The sequence below is a fragment of the Leucoraja erinacea genome, chromosome 12 (genome assembly GCF_028641065.1).
Source record: "Leucoraja erinacea ecotype New England chromosome 12, Leri_hhj_1, whole genome shotgun sequence".
Classification (NCBI taxonomy): Eukaryota; Metazoa; Chordata; class Chondrichthyes; order Rajiformes; family Rajidae; genus Leucoraja; species Leucoraja erinaceus.
This window is the reverse complement of record NC_073388.1, coordinates 47,739,402-47,765,187: the sequence shown is the minus strand read 5'-3', so window position 1 is coordinate 47,765,187 and position 25,786 is coordinate 47,739,402. Positions and strand designations below refer to the sequence as shown.

Below are 25,786 nucleotides of genomic sequence, written 5' to 3'. Positions count from 1 at the left end.
TGTTTCTCTTCATGCCTGACTTGCTGAGCCCCTCCAGTATTTTCTCAAGAGTCAAGAGAGTCAAGAGTCAATTTAATTGTCATTTGGACCCCTGGAGGTCCAAACGAAATGCCGTTTCTGCAGCCATACATTACACACAAATAGACCCCAGACACAACATAATTACATTTTACATAAACATCCATCACATAGCTGTGATGGAAGGCCAAAAAAACCTGCATTTCTGGGGTTTTTTTTCTGATTTTCAACATCTGGATTTAACAAAGAAAAACTTCACATTGCAGTTTGCTGACTTTCTGCCAGCACTACCCTCTTCTGACACAAACTGGAAAGGCTGGTCAACCTGAAATCATCCAACTTATTACTGAGTCCCAAGAGTCAGACAGAAGATGCAGTGATGTTACGTGAGATCAGTGCTGGGTTTAGAGTCATGGAGTCATAGAGTGGTACAGCATGGAAACAGGCCCTTCAGCCCAACTGGCCCACACCTGCCAACATGTCCCATCTACACTAGTCCCACCTGCCTGCGTTTGGCCCATATCCCACTAAACCTGTCATATTTGTGTGCCTGTATTAATTTTTCATAGACGTTGTGATAGTTCCTGCCTCGACTACCTCTTCCTCCGGCAGCTCCTTCCATATGCCCACCACCCTTTGTGCACAAAAATCCCTCAGGTTCCTAATACTGTCCTCCTCACCTTGAACGTATGAACTCTGGTTCTCGATTGCCAGACTCTGGGCAAGGGGCTCTGTGTGTTTACCCGATCTATTCCTCTCATGATTTTGTACACTGCTTTATAATAAATTGCAAGACCAAATATAGAGAGGTCCAAGTGGGAGGGGATTAGAGAATTAGAAGGTCAACCCTGATCTCAACGTATCATGGATAAGTCCTTTGCCCTATCATTCCCATCCAACACTTTTTCTCAATCTCAAAACTGCTCTGTTCTTCTCTTTTCTCCAGATCCATCAAAGTATCTTCATCCTGAAACATTGACTTGCTCTTCCCTGATGTGCTGAGTGCTTCCACCACTTTCTATGTTGATTTCAAATTTCCAGTTTGTTCAATTTCCATCGATGAATAAATGGAAGTGTTTTGAAGTAGTCCCACAAGGAGGGCAAAGAGTGGAATTAATGGGGGGCTGTTTCTGGTTGGCTAGTGATGTTCTGCAGGGGTTGTTGTTGTTGTTGATGATGGAACTGATGGCTTTATGGCCACATTTGTGAATTATACAAACCTAGGTAGAGGGGCAGGTAGTGTTGAGGAACATTCTTAGTCTGCAAAAGGAAATTGGATATTGGGTATTTTTAAAGCAGAGATTGGTAAGTTATTGATTAATAAGGGCAACGAACATCACAGGGGGAAGGCAGGAGAATGGAATTGAGAAGGAAAAATAGATCAACCATGATCGAACAGCTGAGCAGGCTTGATGGGCTGAATGGCCTCATTCTGCTCCTATGTCTCGTGGTCTCATGGTCTAATTTATGTTTGGTTTTCCAATGAGAGTACACTGTGTACACCAAATGCAGAACACTCAATTGAATAACGAGTCAGTGAATTACTGATTCTGCTGTAAGGCAGATTCTGCTGTGAAGACATTCTTGCTTGCCATAGAGGGAGTACAGAGAGGTTCACCAGATTCCTGGGATGGTAGGACTTTCATATGAAGAAAGACTGGATAGACTCGGCTTGTACTCGCTAGAATTTAGAAGATTGAGGAGGGATCTTATAGAAACTTACAAAATTCTTAAGGGGTTGGACAGGCTCGATGCAGGAAGATTGTTCCCGATGTTGAGGAAGTCCAGAACAAGGGGTCACAGTTTAAGGATAAGGGGGAAGTCTTTTAGGACCGAGATGAGGAAAAAAAATTTCACACAGAGTGTTGTGAGACTGTGGAAATCTGTGCCACAGAAAGTAGTTGAGGCCAGTTCATTGGCTATATTTAAGAGGGTGTTAGATGTGGCCCTTGTGGCTAAAGGAATCAGGGGGTTTGGAGAGAAGGCAGATACAGGATACTGAGTTGGATGATCAGCCATGATCATATTGAATGGCGGTGCAGGCTCGAAGGGCCGAATGGCCTACTCCTGCACCCATTTTCTATGTTTCTATGTCTATGTTTCTAAGGCATGTTGTAGTTCCTCGATTGTTGAGAAGGGCGGGGGATATAGACCATGTGTGGAACTCCTGTGGTTACAGGGTTGATGCAATGAGAAGGGGAATGCGTGATGCTGGAAATGGTTGCGTATGCCACAGAGGGAATGCTGAAAGAGATAGGAGGAGAAGGGAGAGCGTATCTATTGTTGGATTCCCGTTGAAGGTGGCAGGAATTACAAAATCTTTAATGTGGTGGCTGGTGAGGTGATCTTTGAGGGCAAGGAAACTGTATTTCCTTGCTCTACCTGGGAGCACATGGGGTGAGAGCAGGTGAACGAAATGGAATAGAACCAGCCAGGAGCCCTGTCAATTATGATAAAGGCCAAGCCATGGTTAAGGAAGACATCTCCGAAGTACTGGTGTGGAAAATGTCATCACCAGCACAGATACATTGGAGCTGGAGAAGCTGGGAGAATGGAATAAAGCCCTTGCAGGGAGTGATAGGAGGGGCAACAGTTAGGTTGTGAAATCTTGGGCTGAAAATGGTCCCGAAACGTCCCCTATTACTTTTCCCCAGAGATGCTGCCTGGCCCACTGAGTTACTCCAGCACTTTATGTATATATTCGGTGTAAACCAGCATCTGCAGTTCCATCTTAGGCATAGTCATCTTATTATTCCTTCCCCAACAAGCCATCTTCATTCCCCTTTGAGTCCGTTTTGTTTCTCCAAAACTGTATAGAACAGGAATGAAATGTTCAAATTGATTCCATTATTGGCACAGGTCAATGAGAGGCTGTGTTCATTTCACAACCCACTGATGTTTCTTTTTCTTGCAGAGTGGATCAGTTCCGAAAGGGATGGGAGCAAAACTTCAAAAGATGCCGCTCAAGTGTCTAAAACGATGCAGGAATTCACTGGGTAAGCAGTAGGATCCGCGGAATACTTTGGGGAAATTTAGGAAGCTATTAGGAAGCTTTCCTTAAAATGCACCTGAATCTTAAGGTATTTTCCCAACATTTTTCCCTTCTACTTGTATGAAGATTTTCACTAGTTAATACCTCACCAACGCTGATTCCTACAGAACTTTGCTCCAATGGTCCTTCCCCATGCATGAAGTCACGCAGCAAATGCTGATATACTACTCCGCAAATTAAGGTTTTATGGTTCAGTCTGAAGAACTATATATCAAAAAACATCACCTATCTACGTAGTCTAGAGATGCTGCCTGAGCCATTGAGTAACGCCAACACTTTAAAGAAAAATATATTATGGTTTAAGGCATTGTGGTTTTAAGGTATTATGGTGATTAGGGTATTATCATTCATAGCTTGCAAAACATTGTGTATGCCTGCAGCCGATTTGGACAATTATATCTGCGCTGGCTCTTTTAAAATGCACTCAAGTCTACTTTTAAATCATTTTTAAATCATCTTCCAGCAATTTTTCATGTCCAACTTTTTAGAACAATCTGGCTGGGAAAGCATTACATCACTCTAAATGTTCTTTTGTCAATGTCACTGCATTACTTGCCCTTATCACAGCAAATCATCTTTCCTTCCAACTAGAAACTCTTTAAGGTCACCTCTCCATTCCAAGGACTGCTTTTCCAGCTTTTCAACGTGCTCATAAACAAAGCTCTTATCTCTGGCAACATTCTGCTAAATGCTTGCTGGTCCTCCTTCCAAAGCCTTTATATCTTACCTAAGGTGTTAAGCATTGATCCCAATACTCCAGGTGAGGATCAACCAGCTACTTGTAAAGGACACAAAAATGCTGGAGAAACTCAGCGGGTGCAGCAGCATCTATGGAGCGAAGGGAATAGGCAACGTTTTGGGCCGAAACCCATCTTCAGATGAAACATTGCCTATTTCCTTTGCTCCATAGATGCTGCTGCACCCGCTGAGTTTCTCCAGCATTTTTGTGTATCTTCGATATTCCAGCATTTTTGTGTATCTTCGATATTCCAGCATCTACAGTTCCTTCTTAAACACAAGCTATTTGTAAAGCCTGACATGACCCCTTTTTACTTGCTGATGATCTGTGTAAATACATTTTTATCGCATTATCAAATGTCAAGATCCAACTGCAACAAGGGGGACGTAGGTAGTCTATAGGTGAAGGGATGAGAATATGACTGTCTTGGGCTTTCAACATCCAACACTACTTGTTCACATTTGATCTCACTTTCAAGTGTTTTTTCTTTCACTTCATCTGCTTCACCTCACGATTATGGACCAATATCTATGTCCAGCCCATACTGTATGTGATACTTCCTCCCACCTACTTCCTGAAGGACTTCACTTCATCCTTCCAGTTTCTCCATCTCCAATGTATCTGCTCTGATGATGAGATTTCCCATACCAGCACTTTGAAATGAAAAGGAAGATAGACACAAAAAGTTTCAGTAAACTTGGCGTGTCAGACAGCAACTCTGGAGAAAATAAATAGGCGATGTTTCGTGTTGAGACCCGTCTGAAAAAGGCTCCTGACCAGAAAAACGCCGCCCATCCTTTTTCTCTAGTGACCCGCTGAGTTATTCCAGCACTTTGTGTCTCTCTTTGGTATAAACTGCATCTGCAGTTCCTTGTTTCTACATTTTGTCTGCATCATTGCAAAATCTTTGCAACGTGTGCCTATTTTGAAATTCTCTTCCTCTCTCCAGCAGGAGGTCTACAAAGCCCTACCTCTCTGCTCCCCCTCTGTCATTCCTACAGTCTGAAGAATGATCCCAACCCAAAACATTATCCATCCTTCTTCTCCGTAGATGCTGCCTGATCCACTGAGTTACTCCAGCACTTTGTGCCTCTTTTTGGTTAAAGAAATATAGCATCTGCAATTCCTTGTTTCTACAACAACTATTTTTGGTTTATTCCTTTCACTTCTGCTCTCACTCCATCTCCTCCCACAAAGAACAGGATTTGGTGTTTCCTTGTTGTCACCCACCACCTCACCAGTCACCACATCCAACATATCTTAATTGCCAAGGTAGACAAAAGTGCTGGAGAAACTCAGCGGGTGCAGCAGCATCTATGGAGCGAAGGAAATAGGCAACGTTTCGGGCCGAAACGTTGCCTATTTCCTTTGCTCCATAGATGCTGCTGCACCCGCTGAGTTTCTCCAGCACTTTTGTCTACCTTCGATTTTCCAGCATCTGCAGTTCCTTCTTAAACACTTAATATCTCTTGAGGACAAATTTCAACAAAATATTGTAGATAAAAATATTGGGATAATGAAGCAAATCTGAAATGTAAACAGAAGATACTGGAATCTTCAGTCAATCTATGAAGAGGGAGCCCATTGTTTATTCATTAGACTGGTATGCAGTCTGCCTGATCAGCCTCTGATAGACCCACAAAACAGCAATAATGAAGTCACAAGAGACTGCAGATGCTGGAATCTTGAGCAAAAACAAACCAGCATTGCTAGGTAGTATCTGTGGAGGTAAATGAATCGACGATGTTTTGGGTCAGGTTCTTCTTCAGACTGACGGAGTAGAGAAACAAAAAAGGTGCTGGGAGGAATGGGGAAAGAGCTGACAAGAGGATGAAGTTGTTAAGGATGAAAATCATCGAGGAGATGGGAAAGTGATGCAAGTCCTTGGAAACTATAGGCTACCAATTTTTCTAAGTCTTGCTATATCTTCCATATCATTCTTCTCCTGAATCGCAAAGGTTCTATCCTTTGAAATAAGCCTGTTATTATGATTGTCTATGTTTAAATGAACAACTATCACCTGCTTTCCCCGTTGGCCTGGTGTCACTGTTTGAACATGTCACAGTCTCAGCCACTTTGAATGGCATTTTAACTTAATTTCCAGATCCTCTCAACAGAACCCTGTTTAGTTTAATTTAGATTAGTTTAGTTCATAGATTAGTTTAGTTTAGTTTAGTTTAGTTTAGTTTAGTTTAGTTGATTGTCAGGTTTTATCAAGGTTCAGTGAAAAGCTTTGTGGCATGTGGCATGCTAACTGGTCAGCGGAAAGACTATACATGAATACAATCAAGCTATCCTCAGTGTACAGATACATGTTAATGGGAATAATGTTTAGTGCAAGATAAAGTCCAATTAAAGATAATCCGAGCGTCTTCAATGAGGTAGATGGTAACTCAGAACTGCTCTCTAGTTGTTGATAAAGAAGTTCAGTTGCCTGATAACAGCTGAGAAGAAACCGTCCATGAATCTGGAGGTGTGCATTTTCACACTTCTGTAACTCTTGCCTGATGGGAGAGGGGAGAAGAGGGAATGGCCAGGGTGCGACTCGACCTTGATTAATGATGCTGCTGACCTTGGCGAGACTGTGTAAAGTGTAAATGGAGTCAATGGAAGGGAGATTAGTTTGGGCAATGGTCAGGGTTACATCCACAATTTCTCTGCAATGTCTTGCAGTCCTTGGATGGAGCTGTTCCCAATGCCATGTTGTCATGCGCATCCCGATGGCCAGGGTGCGACTCGTCCTTGATTAATGATGCTGATGCTGCTGACCTTGGCGAGACTGTGTAAAGTGTAAATGGAGTCAATGGAAGGGAGATAATGGTCGTTACCCAAAGTTCTCTGCCCAAGTAGTCATGGATGCATTTTCGAACAAAATAGACATCCAAAATATTACACTATTTCCCCCTTTTGGTGACTCATGAATCGTTTACAACCATTCCTGTTTTAAGTCAGTTGTTGAAGTGGTATCACCATGATGGCTTGAGAGGGGATCATAGAAACATATAGAATTATAAAAGGACTGGACAAGCTAGATGCAGGAAAATTGTTCCCTATGTTGTGGAGTCCAGATTCTAAGAATAAAAGGGAGATGAGAAAAAACGTTTCACCCAGGGAGTTGTGAATTTGTGGAATTCTCTGCTACAGAAGGCAGTAGAGGCCAGTTCACTGGATGAATTTAAAAGAGTTTTAAAGGGCTGTCCCACTTGGCGATTTTTTCGGCGACATATCAGGGTCGCCAAAAGATTTTGAATATTTCAAAATCCAGCAGTGACAAAAAAAATGTTGCGACACTTGAGGAAACACCATACGTCGTCACGCTACGCCACACCGCCTCACTGCCACATTACTCCGCATCACGCCGCGACTCTTTCGGTGGCCTGATATGTCAGTCAATGATGCCGGCAGTCACCGACAAAAATTGCCAAGTGGGACAGGCCCTTTAGGTAGAGCTCTAGGGGCTAGCAGAATCAAGGGATAAGGGGAGAAGGCAGGCACGGGTTACTGATTGTGGATGATCAGCCATGATCACAATGAATGGTGGTGCTGGCTCGAAGGGCCAAATGGCGTCCTCCTGCACCTATTGTCTATGTTTCTAAGGCTATTTTAAATGACATAGACTGTTGAAGGACCATTATCAATGAAAGCTCTTTGACATAAAGCGACTTAAATGCGGAGCATGTGTAAGAGGCATGGCTTGCAGTTATACACGGACAGTAATGAGGACCATAGCAAACATTATAGAGCATTACGGGGCAGCACATTAACAACATCAACTTCCATTTATCTAGCACCTTTTATATGGAAGAATGTTACAAGCCACATCCCAAATGTATTATCCAAAAAGAAAATCACCTTATAAGGTGACATTAGAAAAGACAGCCAGAAGGGTTGTCAGACAGCGAGGCTTTAAGGAGTGGTTTTTTTTAAAAGCTTGAAAGGAGGAGAATTTCAGTGCTTATACCTTGGCACCTGAGGCTTTAGCTCCCCAGTGGTGCTGCAATTCAGGTCAAAGGAATTCATGAGTGAGAACGTGTCAGAAAGGATACAGACCAGGGGGAAATTAGAGATCGAGAGCGTGGAGACGATTGTTAGAAAACAAGAACTTTGAAACATTGGCATAGTTTAAGCCGGTGCAATGTTGATCAGCAGCCACAGGGGTGGTGGGTTAATAGGACTTGGATCCAAGAATAAATGGAATTAGATTCTGTATAACGAGTGTTTTTTCAGATCTGATATGCATTGTACAAGTTCTTGATGTCAGCCTCCTGATGGGGACACTGGAGAGAGAGAGGAAGACAGGTTATTCTTGCATAGCAGTGCGTAACTGTCAATGACACTTGGGGGACATTTTATGTGGAGGAGTCAATGAGAAAAAGATAGTGTCCTTGTTTATTTACATAGTGTTTCTGAAGCTAGTGATTGATTCTGGCCATGGTTTCACAGCTGGTAGCAACCATCTTGCATGTTCTGCACACAGCATGACACAACAAATAGTCTTTAAGTGACATCCAGATGGTGAACATTTGCTAGCTCCTAGGCAACAGATATGTGAAGACAGACTGATATTCTCACATACATGCTCTGCTCTTAAGATTAGAAACAGGAGCCTCAGCTGATTATTTATCTCTTCCGTTCATAGACCGTAGAAAAGTACAGCATATAAACAGGCCCTTCGGCCCACAATGTTTATGCTGGACATGATGCCAAGATAAACTCATCTCATCTACCTGCACAAGATTCATATCTCTCCGTTTCCCGCATATCCATGTGTCTACTTAAAGCCTCAAATGCCACAAAAACCTCTTAAACAGAGTTAAGATCGAGGGGCAGCACAGCAGTAGAATTGCTGCTTTACGACAGCAGAGACCTGGGTTTGATCCTGACTATGGGTGCTATCTTTATGGAGTTTGTACATCTTCTCTGTGAACAACTGTGTTTTATATGGGTCCTTAGGTTTCCTCCCACAATCCAAAGAAAGGCAGGTTTGAAGGTTAAGTGGTTTCTGTAAAATGTCCCTCGTGTGTAGGATAGAATTAGAATACGGGTGCGTGCTGGTCAGCACGGCCTCAGTGAGCCGAAGATCCTGTTTCCATGCTGAATCTCTGGAGTAAACAGTGACATGATAGTTGTTTGCTGCCATCCTTTTAATATAGAAACATAGAAACATAGAAATTAGGTGCAGGAGTAGACCATTCGGCCCTTCGAGCCTGCACCGCCATTCAATATGGTCATGGCTGATCATCCAACTCAGTATCCCGTACCTGCCTTCTCTCCATACCCTCTGATCCCCTTAGCCACAAGGGCCACATCTAACTCCCTCTGAAATATAGCCAATGAACTGGCCTCGAATACCCTCTGTGGCAGAGAGTTCCAGAGATTCACCACTCTCTGTGTGAAAAAAGTTCTTCGCATCTCGGTTTTAAAGGATTTCCCCCTTATCCTTAAGCTGTGACCCCTTGTCCTGGACTTCCCCAACATCGGGAGCAATCTTCCTGCATCTAGCCTGTCCAACCCCTTAAGAATTTTAACCAGCTTGACCAATGCCAGGGAACAACCACACTGAATCAGTTCGGAACCAGGTGCAGAAGCCCAAGGAACTTGCTACTCACAGAGAAAAGAGAAGATATTAGAAAATAAATTAAATGTTTTGGATTGGAAAAAAACATCCAAAAATTATATTTCTTTATATCTTAAAATGCACATGAGGCAAAATAAATCGCATGGTTTGGGTTTTTGTAACATGTATTGCAGGTCTAAATGTGTGTTTTCTTGACTTTTGTTCATTGATTTGGAAGAAGAAGCAGTGGGAAAAATGCAGGCCAGAGCTCAGCGTTCTCTGAAGATGTCAGTGCCATGTTTTCCAATTGCCCCGATGATCAAGGGACGCCTGCCCCAGGAAGTAAAGGGAAAGGAAGTGAAGAGGTCGTTCAGCCAAGGTACAGTAATCATTTCCACATCAGTAGAGCCTTTTGTTTTCTCACCTCTTTGACACTTTCACGTAAAAAAATTGAATGTTGGGAGAATGGCTCGGTAGACAGAAGAGCGGCACGGTGGCGCAGCGGTAGAGTTTGCCTTACAGAGTTTGCAGCTCCAGAGACGCGGGAGACCCGGGTTCGATCCCGACCACGGGTGTCGTCTGTACAGATCCTGTACGTTCTCCATGCGACCGCAAGAATTTCCTCCAAGATCTTCGGTTTCCTCCCACACTCTAAAGACGACCAGGTTTGTAGGATAATTGACTTGGTGTACGTGTAAATTGTCCCCAGCATGTATAGGATAGTTTTAATGTGCGGGGATCACGGGTCGGTGCAGACCCGGTGGGCCGAAGGGCCTGCTTCTGCGCTGTATCTCTTGGCTAAACTAAACTAGAACCAAGTGTTGGTAAATCTTCAGAAGTACATCAAAAGCTGGAGTAACACAGCAGGTCAGACAGCATCTCTGGAGAAAAGGAATAGGTGACCTTTCAGGTCGAAACCCTTCTTCAGACCGACTGACAGAGGGTCTGAAGAAGGGTCTCGACACAAAACATCACCTATTCCTTTTCTCCAGAGATGCTTTCTGACCTGCTGAGTTACTCCAGCTCTTTGTATCTATCTTTGGTATAAACCACAGTTCCTTCCTACACAGTGTTGGCAAATGCTGTTGGTAAATGCTGCTTGCAAAATGTCACCACAGTTTGGTGCCATTCTAATGGGATTAGTATAAATAGATATTTGATGTTCAGAATGGATGTGGTGGGCTGAAGGGTCTGAGTTTCTGCGCTGTATGACTCTAATGGATGGTATAGTTGAGCACAAAGATAAAAATGCTGGAGTAATTCAGCGGGACAGGCAGCATCACTGGAGAAAACATCCTGCCTTTTTACCTCTGACAATTGACAGCAAACCCGACTGAAAATGAGGAATATTTTTTGCGTCGAGTTGAATAAATAGTCTTTGCATTTTTCCTATAGATGCAATTTCTAAGCACAAGGTTACCCAATACTTGACACCAAACCGATCTGATAATTTCCATTTCTCTTCATGGTCTTAGAAAAATTGATATATTCCTGAGCTCCAGAGATCAAACATCAGTGGAGCAGTGTAAACCATCCTTTTGTGACTTTATTTGACATGTGACAGTGATGTTGGGTGCAGAAAGTCATGAATATAGTGAATGTAAAATACCATTTAAAAAAAAAAAAGATACAATGATGTGAAATGTTCACAGAAACGGCCTCAGATTTGTCCATGATTTCACCCCAGAGGAGAGGGAACTAACACAGGGACAAGAACACAGAGCAGATTTGAAGAATGTCTTCAAATAATTCTAAAAGATAGATAGATAGCCTTTTATTGTCATTCAGACCGAAGTCTGAACGAAATTGCAGCAGTCATACATATAATACCATACAATAAAACAACAATAAACACACATTAACATTCACCACAGTGAGTCCACCCAGCATCTCCTCACTGTGATGGAGGCAAAAGTCTTAGGTCGCAGTCTCTTCCCTCCTCTTCTCCCTCTGCGCTGGGGCGATACCCCCCCCCCCCCCGCCCCCGGGCGATGTTAAGAACAGTCCCGCTGCTCAAACACCGCGGCCCGGGGTGGTTGAAGCTGCCGCCCACCAGTCCTGCAGAAGCAGCTGCTGGCCCGCGGCCGAACCCCGGACTCAGGCCACCGCCGCCAGAACACCGTCCCAGCCACCCTCACGTGAGTACTGTGCCGCCTTCAGCCTCGGGCTGGGCCGCCCCGACTTGGGTGCCGAACCTCCCCCGGACTCTCTGCTGTCAGCTTAACATTTATAAAAAGTCATTTGAACTACAGGCACTGGCACCTCCTTGGTGTGAAACTGAGCAGTCACATGGTGATCTGTACATGTCACACCTATGGCCTAACCCAGCTGGCAATGTACTGACTGCTCTTTTGATTTTGGATCATGAATTTGAAGCCTTCCACTTCATCTTGGGAATTTAAATTCCATTAATGAAATAAATCTCAAAATGGTTCAATTGTGCTTTTATTGTGCAAAGTGCAAACGCACAGTGAAATTATTTTCTTACAAACAGTCCAGTAGAGTATTGCTACATCTTAGTACATCCCCAATTAGCAAATGGTACAGAAAATGTCTACTGATCTCGCCTGCAAGAGGTGCCTTGTTTGGGCACCATTTTCAAAGTGCAATCTGCACCTAATGCTGATGAGAATTCCAGGTGAGCCCCAGGCTTCTGCGGGCCTCCAGCTGTCACCTTCCCTTGGACATGTGGATCGACCAGTGAACGTCCACCATTGTTCCCCAGGGAAGCCTCCAGCAACCGACCTCGAGTGTCATGCATTTTGGTAGTAGGAATAAAGACATACACTATTTTCTAAATGGGGAGAGAATCCAGAAATCGGTGGAAAGGGACTTTGGAGTTCTGGTGCAGGATTCCCAAAAAGTTAATCTGCAAGTCGAATCAGCAGTAAAGAAAGCAAACTCAATGCTAGCATTTACTTCTAGACAACTACTGTATACAAAAACAGGGATGTAATGCTGAGGCTCTATAAGGCGCTGGTCAGGCCACATTTGGAGGATTGTGGGCAATTTTGGGCAGCATATCTGTGGAAGGATGTGCTGGCTTTGGAGAGGGCACAGAGGAGGCTTACAAGAATGTTCCCAAGAATTAGTAGGTTAACATTGAATGATCGTTTGTTGGCACTGGGCCTGTACTTGCTGGAGTTTACAAGAATGAGGGGGGACCTCATTGAAACATACAGAATAGTGAAAGGCTTGGATAGAGTGGATGTGGAGAGGATGTTTCCACTAGTGGGACAGTCTAGGACAAGAGGTCACAGCCTCAGAATTAGACATTCTTTTAGGAAGGAGATGAGGAGAAATGTCTTTAGTCAGAGCGTGGTGAATCTATGTAATTATTTGCCACAGAAGGCTGTGGAGGCCAGGCCAGTGGATATTTATAAGGCAGAGATAGATAGATTTTTGATTAGTACAGGTGTCAGACGTTATGGGGAGAAGGCAGGAGAAATGGGCTTGGGAGAGAGAGATAGATTACCATGATTGAATGGCGGAATGTGCTGAATGGCCTAATTCTACTCCTATCACTTATGACCTTATGAGTGCTTGGTAGGCCCGTCCCTGATTCCCTCCCTCTCCTGCCGTTCACGCTCTGCGCTGATCGCGTCCGTCCCCTTCACCGGCTCCATCCTCTGGTCTTTGGAGGAGGAGCAGGGCCCTGCTTGGTGGGCTCTCCCTGTTGCCCTGCATGCCAGCGGACCTCTGGGAGTATATCTATAAGTAACTTTGTCTACAGAATTATTGGATTGCCATTGAATGAATAGAAAACATCCGATTACTTCATACCCTTTAGAGAACAAAATTTGGTGTTTTTGGCCAGGCTGGTAATTGTGAATTCAGCCCAAGAGGTTGATCATTAACTGTTCTCAGGATTGGTTATTCTGGCCAATGAAGGATGGGCAATTATGTTGGCCGAGCTAACAAAGTCTATGTCCTAAGAGCAGATATATGAAAACACCACAAGCCTTTGGACATATTCATAACTTCATTATGTCAAGCCACATGATGATGTCTTGTACCTGCTTACAATTACATCTATTGACTAGATTCCCCCCAAGATGTATCTTTCTGCTAATACTAAATCAATAACATTGTTTTTGAGAAAATGTTTGCAAAAGTACATGGACATGCACATGAAGAATTGTGCAGAGCCATGGTACAGGGGTTGGGAGGTGAGATGGGCTGGGTAGCTCCTTGTTAACCCATACTAGACTAAGTGGGACCCGTTGGGTCCCTGCCACACGGGAGGTCAACGCAGCCCATCCCCTAATGCAATATTCCACCATGATGTGGGGGAGGGGGGTGGGAGATTGCAACCTTCACGTGGTCCGCCCTGTGTCGACGAATGCAATCAATCCTACAACTTTAGGCTGTGCACACCATACGCAAGAAGAAGAAGATGTGGGGGAGGGGGGGTATGGGGGAGGGAGGGTGTTTGAATGTGAGAGGGGAGGAGGGGGTGTGTGGTGGGGGGGGTGTGTGTGTGTGGTGGGGGGGGGGGGGGTGGGGGGGGGGTGGGGCTCAGCAGCTCCTGGCTCCCACCGTACTCACCGGCTCCAGGACCCGGCTCCGGACTCATTCAACGTCTCCCGTCACTGGCGCCTATTGCACTCAGCGGCTCCCAGCCCAGAGTGCACTCATCAGCTCCCTTGCAGCCCACATGTATTTCCCACAAAAATAATTGGATGAGTATCAGAGATAAGATTCCTCACTGCTAGCTGACACTAACTAATGCAGATTAAGGCAAGGTCTACCTTGACATGATTAAATCCGAAGAGACCATGGTCAGAATAAGCAAAGCTTTTGTTAGATGTACCTCATTGTGCATTTAACAAGAACTGTGATAGCAAAGTCAATCGAAACAAAGTTTTATATTTTGACATAATCTTCACATTTTAAATTGCCTGGCAAGCGTTGATCGCATACTGAGTAAACGGGTACTTCGGAGAACTGATGTGTTACTACAATGCTGAAGATGTAGTAACATTAAGTAACCATACATTCTCATGTCATAAGTGATAGGAGTAGATTTAGATCATTCGGCCCATCAAGTCTACTCCACCATTCAATCATGGCTGATCTATCTCTCCCTCTTAACCCCATTCTCCTGCCTTCTCTCCATAATCTCTGACACCTGTACTAATCAAGAATCTATCTCTCTCTGCCTTAAAAATATCCGCTGACTTGGCCTGTACAGCCTTCTGTGGCAAAGAATTCAACAGATTCACTACCCTCTGACTAAAGACATTTCTCATCTCCTTCCTAAAAGAACATCCTTTAATTCTTAGGCTATGTCCTCTAGTCCTACACTGCCCCACCAGAGGAAACATTCTCTCCACATCCACTCCATCCAAGCCTTTCACTACTCTGTGCGTTTCAATGAAGTCTCCCCTCCTTCTTGTAAACGTCAGCAAGTACAGGCCCAGCGACAAACGCTCATCATAGATTAACCTACCCATTCCTGGGATCATTCCTGTAAACCTCCTCTGGATCCTCTCCAGAGCCAGCACATCCTTCCTCAGATACGGTGCCCAAAATTGCTCACAATATTCTAAATGCGGCCTGACCAGCGACTTATAGAGCCTCCGCATTACATCCCTGTTTTTGTATACAAGCCACCTTGAAATAAATGCTAACATTGAGTTCGTTTTCTTTGAGAATTTGACAATATTCTTCTTTAGATAGCAGTGGTAGGAAGCAGCAGCAATGCATGTTTGTTATGTTGGGTTTCGGCAGGTTGTCATGGGGCTGATGTTATGAGGCATTATGAGGGGTCATACACTAGCCAGCATTCTGGCAAGTATTTCAGGATTGGTATGCAGGAGCGCTTTCCACTGGTATTTAGTTTGGTTTAGTTTGGTTTGGAGATACAGCATGGAAACATGGGCCTTCAGCCCACCAAGTCTAGGGCATCCATTGATCACCTATGCACACTATTTCTATGTTATCCCATTTTCCCATCCATTCCCTACCCTACACATTAGAGGGATTTTATTTTACAGAGGCCAAGTAACCTACAAACCTGCATGTCTTTGGGATGTGGGAGGAAACTGGAGCACCCTGAGGAAACTCCAGAGTTATAGGGAGAACATGTAAACTTCATACAGACAGCATCCAAAGTCAGGTTCGAACGTGGGTCTCTGACGCAGTAAAACAGCAGCTCCTCCAACTGTACTATTGTTCTACCCCACACTGTAGTCTTTGTCTACTTACCAGACCTCCTTTAAAATTCATTTAACTGATGCAAAACTCTTCCGCTCCCTCAAGACTATCTTGACTTAAGGGGAATTGATAACTACGCTCCTTGAAGATGGTGTTTCTCACCTGGACAATAACTTTTATATTGTGTTTTCAGGCTGAAACCAACTTGCACAGCCGATGATGATCCCCATGCAAACAGCTTCAACAACCCGGCCTACTTTGTACTCGAGGGGCTCTCTTACTCCCACACTGGAACGGGCTGTCAGGAAAATCCAGGGAACCCGGTGTCGAAACCTATCCCAAGGAATAAAACGCACCCTCTTCCTCCAACGCCAATGGAGAAGCCTAAGGAGTACTCACTCCGACATCTAATCAACGAAGGTGCTTCCTCTGAGCATGAAGGCCCTTATGATCAAAACCAACACATGTTCCACAAAATGGTGGAGGTGGAAATGCAGAACAATCCCCTCTATGCCAGTTCTGAAGACGTGTGGGGTAAATCAGCCCAAGCTGCCACGGTCAAGGTGGGGCAAGAGAGGCTGAAGAACACGGCACCAGTTAGGGACCTCATTGACTTCAAATCTCGCACGGCAGGCCCGAGAATCAAGCCCCCAGTGGCGGCGAAGAACATGCCACAGGCTTCCCTGATCAGCGAGGTCAGAGACAAGATCAGTGACAGGAGGTCAGAGGAACATTCTGTGGGCCCCACGGCAAAGTCACTGAGCGATAAGGACCGGCAGACCAACAGAAGCGAGCTACCCATTCCAGTTCGTGAACGTCCGGCCAAAAGCCCCCGACTGCCGGCGAGGAACAAAGCGCCCGAGGTTCAACCTCGACCCGCACGGGCTGATCACGGGCACCTGAATGTACCTCCACCACTGCCCGTCAAGAGCAGGACCATGGAGTTTGGGGTAGGATTGGAATCAAGCACGATATTACCCACTGAATCTGTCTTCCATCCAGACACAAATTTATATAACATTTAGAAATTAAAATGTAACTCCACAAATAACTTGTGGATGTGTGTGTGCTTCCCCAGATAGTACTAACATGCAAAACAATTTGACCAGCCATAGAACCATTCAGTGTGGAAACAGGCCCTTCGGACCAACCTGCCCACGCCAACACACATGCCCCATCCACACTAGTCCCAACTGCCTGTGTTTAGCCCATATCCCTTTAAACCACTCCTTTCCTTGTACCTGTCTAAATGTTTCTTAAACGTTGCAATAGTACCTGCCTCAATTACCTCCTCCGGCAGTTTGTTCCATACACCTACCCTCCTTTTTGTAAAAAAGTTACCCCTCAGGTTCTTATTAAATCCTTCTGCCTTCACCTAAACCTATGTCCTCTGGTTCTCGATTCCCCTACTCTGGACAAAAGATTCTGTGCATTCATCTGATCTATTCGCCTCATGATTTTGTGCACCTCGAGAAGATCACCCTTTATCCTCTTGCACTCCAAGGAATAAAGTCCTAGTCTGCTCAACGTCTCCTTGTAGCTCAAGCTCTCAAATCCTGGCACCATCCTTGTAAATCTTCTCTGTACCCTTTGCAGTCTCTAATTTGAGATCAATTGAAGATCACAGTAGGATAATGATGTTGTGGGAAAGCCATCAAATCACTGGGTTAATCCAGAGATCTGGACTAATGGCTCAAACTTTGCTGCAGTAGTTGGGGAATTATAAATGTAATGATATAAATCTAGAATCAAGTTCCTAGAATCAGGTAAATTACAATTGCACACTTGGGTTGTTGTAAAACGTCACCAACATACCTGGGCTATCTGACGCAGATAAGGTTGACTCATAAGATGTCCTCCTTGAGTAGCTGAGTAACCCAGTAAGTAGGTGAACATGCCGGCCCTGCCAGCAACGCCCACATCGTGTGAATGAAGAAGCAAAATTATCAACAACTTGGATGCAGTAAATTAACTCAAAGGTGCTGGCTGGAGAGAAGTCACATTATGCAGCCTTGTTATCCCTGGTCACGACATGATGTGCATGTGTCTACGTGCATGACTTGTGTGTGTAAGTGTGTGTGTGCATGCACGTTTGTATAGGTGTGTGTGCGCATTTGTGCACTTGTAGTGTGAGTTTGTGTGTGCATGCACCTAGTGTGTGTGTGTGTAAATGTGTGTATCTGGCAAATTGTTTTTAATGTCAATAAATCTCTACATAACCACGTGAGAAACAAAATGCTGGAGTAACTCAGTGGGACAAGCATCATCTCTGGCGAGAAGGAATGGGTGACATTTCGGATCGAGACCCTTCTTCAGACCCTTCTCTCGACCCGAAACATCACCCATTCCTTCTCTCCAGAGGTCCCACTGAGTTACTCCAGCATTTTGTGTCTATCTTCAGTTTAAACCGGCATCACCAGTTACTTCCGCTACATAACGACGTGTTTGAATATGTTTTTTGTTTGTTCATTTTTAATATAACTCATCCTTTTTTCATTCCCTTTATCAAAACATGGAACCAGGAGCACTGGTGGAGTGCTGCACTGTCTGTTTATGTCTGCCAATACTTAGATGACACAATGACCTCCTGGCCACTTAGGTGGAGGCAGAAAATTCCATGACATTGGTTTAAAAACTATTAGGCAATTATTGAAGCCTGAAGAAGGGTCTCAACCCGAAACGTTACCCATTCCTTCTCTCCAGAGATGCTGGCAGACCCCCGAGTTACTTCAGCATTTTATGTCCATCGGGGGATTTTTAATATCCAACTATATTTAGCCCTTAACCAGCTTCACTAGATTATTTGTGCAGGATCTTGATCTCATGGCCTCCATCACAGGAGAGAGACTATCGACCGATGTCCATTATAAACCGATTGACTGCTACAGCTATTACCTACTCCCAATTCCTCTATCTACACTGCATCTGCGCCCAAGATGATGTGTTACATACCAGGACATCCGAGATGTTCTCATTCCTTAGGGAATGGGGGTTCCGTTCTTCCATCATATATGAGGCCCTCACAGGTGTCTCCTCGGTACCCCACAGCCCCACTCTTGCTCCTTCTCCCCCCAGTTGTAACGGGGTCAGAGTCCTTCTCAAGGTCCCCGACAATCCTTTCAGCTGAGGCACAAGTTCACTTGCACTAACCTCATCTCCTGTATCCGCCGTTCCAGGTGTGCCCTATAAATATCGGCGAGACCAAGCGCAGGCTCGGAGATCGTTTCGCTGATCACCTCCGCGCAGCCTACCTACCTACCTATCCGAATCTCCCGGTTGCTCAACACTTCACCTCCCCCTCCCATTCTCTTTCTGTCCTGGGCCTCCTCTATCGTTAGAGTGAATCCAAACTCTAATTGGAGGCACAACACCTCATATTTCAGTTGGGCAGCTTGCACCCCAGCAGTATGAATTCCTATTGAAGGGCCTGTTTCCACACTGCATCACTCCATGACGCATGAGAATATCACAGAGTAAATGCTATTATTTCGCAATATACATCAGAGAGGTTGCTTCCTGTAAAGTGGTGAAAAAACATAGCACTGTAGTGTGGTGACATTTTGTTAACAACTGGACTGGATAATCTTAAATTTAAGCATCTGCTCCCAAGATTAGGCTTTCCATTCTAGGACATCCGAGAAGTCCTCTTTTTCTAGTAAACATGGGTTCCCCTACCTGGTGTCAGAGATAGATCCCACTCCTGCATCTCCTCTGTGTCCCATAGTCCCCTTCCCCCCAGACTGAACAATGACAGGTATGTTCAGTATAAACCAGCATCTGCAGTTCCTTTCTACACATTTTATCTGCTCCACTGTGAAATCTCCTCTTCTTATGTCTACTTTGAAGAAGTTCTCTCCGACAGGAGTTCTACTATCTGAAGAACCCAACCCAAACCCTACAGCAGTCCGACCCAAAACATCACCCATTCCTTTTCTCCAGAGATGCTGCCTGACCTGTTGAGCCAGCAATTTTTAGTCTATCTTCAGAACAAAGCTAGAGATCCCCTGGTCATCATTTACAACCCCCCCCCCCCCCCCCCCCCCCCCCCCCTTCTTTCCCCCTCCCCCTGCCCTCTGTCCCATCTGGAAAAAATTTGCTTGCGGGTCGGATGTTTTGGGGTTACGGGCTGTAGGTTGCCGACCCCTGATCCAAATCATTGATGTATATTGTAAATAGCTGCGGTCCCAGCACCGAGCCTTGCGGTACCCCATTAGTCACTGCCTGCCATTCTGAAAGGGACCCGTTAATCCCTACTCTTTGTTTCCTGTCTGCCAACCACTTCTCTATCCATGTCAGCACTCTACCCCCAATACCATGTGCCCTAATTTTGCCCACTAATCTCCTATGTGGGATCTTATCAAATGCTTTCTGAAAGTCCCGGTACACTACATCCACTGGCTCTCCCTTGCCCATTTCCCTTTGCAGACTGGTGTCAGGCTGTGAGTAGGCGTGAAGTGTTGGTTGGGGAGGGGGGGAGGAGGTATCAGGCTTAAGTTTATCGAACCTGCAGTAGAACTCGTTCAGGTCGTTGGTCAACGAACGATTGTCCAAGGAGTGGGGGATTTTCCTCTTGTAGCTGGTGATTTCTTGCAAGCCCTTCCAAACTGAAGAGTCACTAGCTGAGAACTTGCTCCTCAACCTTTCCTTGGCAGCTCTAATTCGTCTTCTCAGCTTGTACTTGGCCTGCCTGTAAAGGTCTGCATCCCCGCTCCTGTAGGCCTCATCTTTAGACTAGCGGAGCCGTCTGAGTTCTGCTGTAAACCAGGGCTTGGCGTTGTTCGAACTGACCCGGGGGAATGCAACTGTCCTCACAAAAGCCGACATATGATGTTACAGTGTCTGTATACTCATTGAGGCTTGTGGTTGCTTCCCTGAACACATTCCACTCAGTGCAGTCAAAGCAGGACTGTAGGTTTTCAATGGCCACCTTTTCGTTGTTCTGACCATAGGCATTGCAGATTTTAGTTTTTGCCTGTAGGTTGGAATAAGGTGAACTAGACAATGATCAGAGAGACCCAGAGCCACCGGGGATCAGAGCGATATTCGTTCTTGATTGAAGTGTAACAGTGATCAAGTGTTCTCGCCCCTCTGGTGGGGCAGGTAACATGAAGTCTGTACTTTGGAGGGTCTCAGCTGAGGTTCGCCTTGTTAAAGTTCCCCCCAAACAATGACCATGGAGTCCGGGACGTCACCCTCTGATCTGACTACCTGGTCAGCGATTACTTGGACAACTAGAATATATATATCAAGCAATTCAAGAAGGAACTGCAGATGCTGGAAAATCGAAGGTAGACAAAATTGCTGGAGAAACTCAGCGGGTATGGCAGCATCTATGGAGTGAAGGAAATAGGCAACGTTTCAGGCCAAAACCCGTCTTTAGACTGATATCAAGCTGCTGATCTTCAACTTTAGCTTGTCATTCAATTTATCATCCCTTCGAAACTCATTGTCAAGCTCAAGGATTGGAGATCTGCTCCTGCCTCTGCAACTGGATTCTCAACTTCCTCATCAGAAGGCCGTAACAAGCACAGATTGGCAACAACATCTCCTCACTGATCATCAGCACAGGGGCACGTCAGTTCTGTCTCTCACTCATGTTAACTCACCTGCCCACTGTCATGCCCCAGACTATGTTGCAGGTACCACTCCATCATCACCTTTAAACCACGAACGATACCACCATCGTGGGATGATGACAAGTCAGAGTACCGGAAGAAGATCAACAACGTGGTTGAGTGATGCCAGGACAACAATCTTGCTCTCAACATTAGAAAGGCCAAGGAACTGATTATTAAACTCAACAAGAGCAATCGAATATAGGAGCAAAGAGGTCCGTCTGCAGTTGTACAGAGCCCTAGTGAGACCACACCTGGAGTATTGTGTGCCGTTTTGGTCCCCTAATTTGAGGAAGGACATTCTTGCTATAGAGGGAGTGAAGCGGAGGTTTACAAGGTTAATTCCCGGGATGGCAGGACTATCATATGCTGAGAGAATGGAGCAGCTGGGCTTGTACACTCTGGAGTTTAAAAGGATGTGAGGGGATCTTATTGAAACATATAAGATTGTTAAGGGCTTGGACACGCTAGAGGCAGGTAACATGTTCCCGATGTTGGGGGAGTCCAGAACCTGGGGCCACAGTTTAAGAATAAGGAGTAAGCCATTTAGAATGGAGACGAGGAAACACTTTTTCTGACAGAGAGTGGTGAGTCTGTGGAATTCTCTGCCTCAGAGGGCGGTGGGGGCAGGTTCTCTGGATGCTTTCAAGAGACAGCTAGATAGGGCTCTTGAAGATAGCGGAGTCAGGGAATATGGGGAGAAGGCAGGAACGGGGTACTGATTGGGGATGATCAGCCATGATCACATTGAATGGCGGTGCTGACCCAAAGGGCCGAATGGCCTGCTCCTGCACCTATTGTCTATTGTCTATTGTTTATTGTTTATTAACTTCAGGATGGGAAAGCTGAGGGACCCTGCACCTGCCTTCATTGTTCCTGGCAGTCTCCATCTCTGCTGAGTTGTCATGGCCCCAGTACATTGATGCATTATGAAGAAAGCTAACCAATGACTCGCTTTTCTCAGAAGATTGACGATTTTCGGCATTGCTAACGAATACAAATTTGCTATCAAAATTCCGCAGACGGTGGAGACTTCATGGCCTGGGTTCAGTCATTCAAACACTTAAGAATGAAGGAGGCTGCAGAAAGCGGTGAACATTGCTCAGTCCTTCATGGATATTGATCTCCCCATTGTCGATGGGAAGCACTGTCTCAAGAACGCAGATATTATCATCAAAGACTCATGTTGATCTGGCCCAGCTCTCATCTTACTGCTACCATTGGGAAGAAGGCACAGGAGCCTGAAAACTGTATCTCTACGTTCAATAGCATTTCCTTCCCATCAACTATTGGGCTCTTAAACTATCCAGCACAACCCTAACCACTACCCTACCTCAGCGCCAAACCATTATGCATTTTGCACAACCAGCATTGTTCTATGTATGAAGATAGACACAGAAAGCTGGAGTAACTCAGCGGGTCAGACAGCATCTCTGAAGAAAATGAATAGGTGACGTTTTGGGTCGACACCTGAAACGTCACCTACTCTGTTTCTCCAGAGATGCTGTCACCTATTCCTTTCCTCCAGAGATGTATCATCAGTTTGAACCAGAATCTGCAGTTCCTTCCTACAAATTGTCTTGCAATATCAAGGTGTGATTTACTTAGAATGATGTAATTTACTGTATATTTGTTTGTTGCTGTTGCATTCGAACGTGCCAGTAAAGCTACCACAGGGAAGAATGTCATTGGTCCAGTTCAAGCACGGTGCAAATCTCTATACTTATAAAACTCTGATCTTGGATGTGTGTGTATTTGTGCGATGTTCATGTGCGTTTCCCATCTCCTCGAAAACACAACACGATAACGGTGAAATTTTTACATATTCCGATGGAGATTTACGCCGTGATGTCAAAACTCGCCTTAACTGAAAATGTTGTGCATTATTTCTCGAGTTATTGATGAAAATGTTCAAAAATGTCAAATAACTTGGAAAATAAACGAGATGGTCTCGCTGATGATGTCACAATGGCTCTGCTCCTCGCGGCCTGCTGCCCTATGTTCCATGCGCAGCGAGCGACGTCACCCCCTCCCCCCCAGTTCTTTAAAAGACACAGAAAGAACGAGCAAGTGTGCTCTGTACTGCAGCTCCCGAACGCTTCCGAGGTCCCACGCGCTGCACGCTCACGCCTCGGCTCAGGTTTCCAGAAAACTCCCGAGCTTTCTCTCGGCTCCTTGGTCGCCTCTTCTCTCCACCCCCCTCCCACCTCTCCCCTCCCTCGCCCCCCCCCCTATCCCTCCCTCCCCTCCCCCCTTCTCTCCCTCCCCCTCCCGCTTTCCCCCACTCCCCCCCTCCCCCCACACCCCCCTCTCCCACCCTCCCTCGCCCTCTCACCCCCCCCCCCCCCCCCCCCCCCTCCCCTTCTTGTGTGTGTGGGGGGTGGTTAGTGTGTGTGTGTGATACCGTCCCCTCAACGAGCCCCCCCCCCCCCCCCCCCCCGTAACCGCGCGTTGAGAGGACAGGACCCAATGGGTCCCACTTGGTCTAGTGACAAATAAACATCCTTAACTCTCTAGATCTCTTTACCCTGACAGTGCTTAGAAAACCTCGGCAATATTGTTTGAAGCATAAACCAAAAACCATCACCAGTATTTGTATGCAAAAAGTAAGTTGCTTTTATGAAATGTTAATCTTTCTTCTTCCAGTAGATTATAAATATGTTTCCTTGTCTCTTTTAGACTTCTGAGAACCGAAATAGTTCTTGTATCATCTCAGATTTTCTGAACCACTTGGGCCTGGAGAAGTATGAAGCTGGTCTGATTGAGAATGGATGGGATAACTTGGAATTCTGGAGGTAATGACTTTGAAAACACCAATGGTTCAATGGTGCTTTTATGTGTGAAGTGCAAATGCACAGTGAAATTATTTTCTTACAAATATTCCAGTAGAGCATTGCCATATCCAAGCACATCCCTGTTAGGAAGTGTACACAAATAGTCCACTGATCCCGCATGCAATAGTTGCCATGTTTTGGCGCCATTTTCAGTCCACTCCGTGCTTTAGTTATTATCATGTTGCCCATTTGGGGTGAGCCCCAGACTTCTGCCGGTCCTGTCCAGGAAACTTGCAATTTCCCGGTGATCCTGAGGTCATCCAGTTGCCTCTCCAGTGCCCCAACACGGTCCTTCAGGAGCTGAGCCTGGACACACTCTCCACAGTTGTAGCAGCCAGAGGCACCATCAGTGTCCCTGACCTCCCACATCCTGCACGCATCACACTGACTCAGCTACCTGTCAGTTCTTCACTGCCTCTCACCCTCTCCAACCTTTGGCATAGTCTCCTCCCTCAGCCTCCTCGCCGAAGACTCTCGAGCCAAAGACTCGCACTTTTCTCACAAGGCACTTCCCTCGACAAGGTCGCTCCCGATAGGCCTCTCCCCTGGAGAAAACCTTGCTTAAATTCGCTGATAAATTGACTAATTCGCTAATTTACCAATTTGCTAATTAAATCCCTCAGCCAATCCCTGCACTCACTCCTTCACCTGCGATCCTCTACCGACCTTGAAGGCATGTGTTGCAGGCTGGTCCCGACCGGTTTTTTTTCTGTGCACCAGCACATGGTCTCTTCAATACTGGCATTCAGTCATGAAACTTGGGATGAGGATATCCTTCACCCACCAGCTTCATAGAACAGAGAATGGTCCAGTACAGGAACAGGTCCTGTGGCCTACAATGTCTGTGCCGAACATGATGCCAAGACAAATCCTTATCTGCCTGGACATGATCCATATCCCTCCATTCCCTGCATATCCATGCGCCTATCAAAAAACACCAGTATCATATCTACCTCAACCACCACACATGCCAGCACTTTCCAGGCCCCCATAATCTCCTGTGTATATAACTTATCCTTCACACCTCCTTTAAACTTTATTCCTCCGACATTAAACCTATGTCCATTTGTCTTTGATATCCCATCCTGCAGGTTGTGGACATTCATATCTTGTCACATCTCGTAGGTTAATAGGGTTCTGTAAGTTGTCTCTAGTGAGTGGGGTAGATCGAGTGTATGTGTGATCGGTGGTCGGTGCGGACTCGGTGGGCTGAATGGCCCATTTCCATGCTGTATCTCTACACATAACGTCTTCCCAAATCCTGCTATTCTGGCCTGCAGTTTCCACACATACGGAACACCATCATGCCATAAATATTGGGCTCAACATGTGTTGAAGAATAAATGGCGATGTTGACCCACGGGGCGTTTTCATTGCAATGAAGCGTGGACTCCCTCCCTCGCCTCTGAAACGCCTCTGGCCTCACCCCAACTCCAATCAGCCATTTCACTGAGCACCTAATACCGGGAAGGGTTCTTATTTCCTCTCTCTCTCTCTCTCTCTGCAGGCCTGGTTGAGGCACAGAGACACGTGATATCTGCTGATCTATATTGAAGGTCATGGGGTTTGTGTGGTGTGATCAATACAAGCAGTTGAGGAATAATATTGCAAGAATGGTTTTAATTTTACTGAAGATGTCTGCAGTTGAAAATCATTAACACAATCTCTTCCCTCGCTCAGCGACATCACCGATGATGATCTACGAGAAGCGGGTGTTACTGATGCCACTCACAGGAAGACCCTACTGGAACAAACATCACAAAACAAGCCTTGAAGATGGTGCCGTGATGAAGGAAGAGGACCACCGGTTAC

At 45.5% G+C, this 25,786-nt stretch overlaps 1 protein-coding gene across 1 annotated transcript; it reads left to right on the top strand.

The window, feature by feature from the left end:
• Positions 1-254: 254 nt before the first annotated feature.
• Positions 255-25,786, top strand: LOC129702346 (phosphatidylinositol 3,4,5-trisphosphate 5-phosphatase 2-like). The gene is made up of 5 exons (XM_055644108.1): positions 255-3,014; positions 9,605-9,745; positions 15,719-16,475; positions 23,820-23,935; positions 25,655-25,786. Exons 1-5 carry the CDS (start codon positions 2,848-2,850, stop codon positions 25,746-25,748), a joined length of 1,275 nt encoding a protein of 424 aa, XP_055500083.1. The 5' UTR covers positions 255-2,847; the 3' UTR covers positions 25,749-25,786.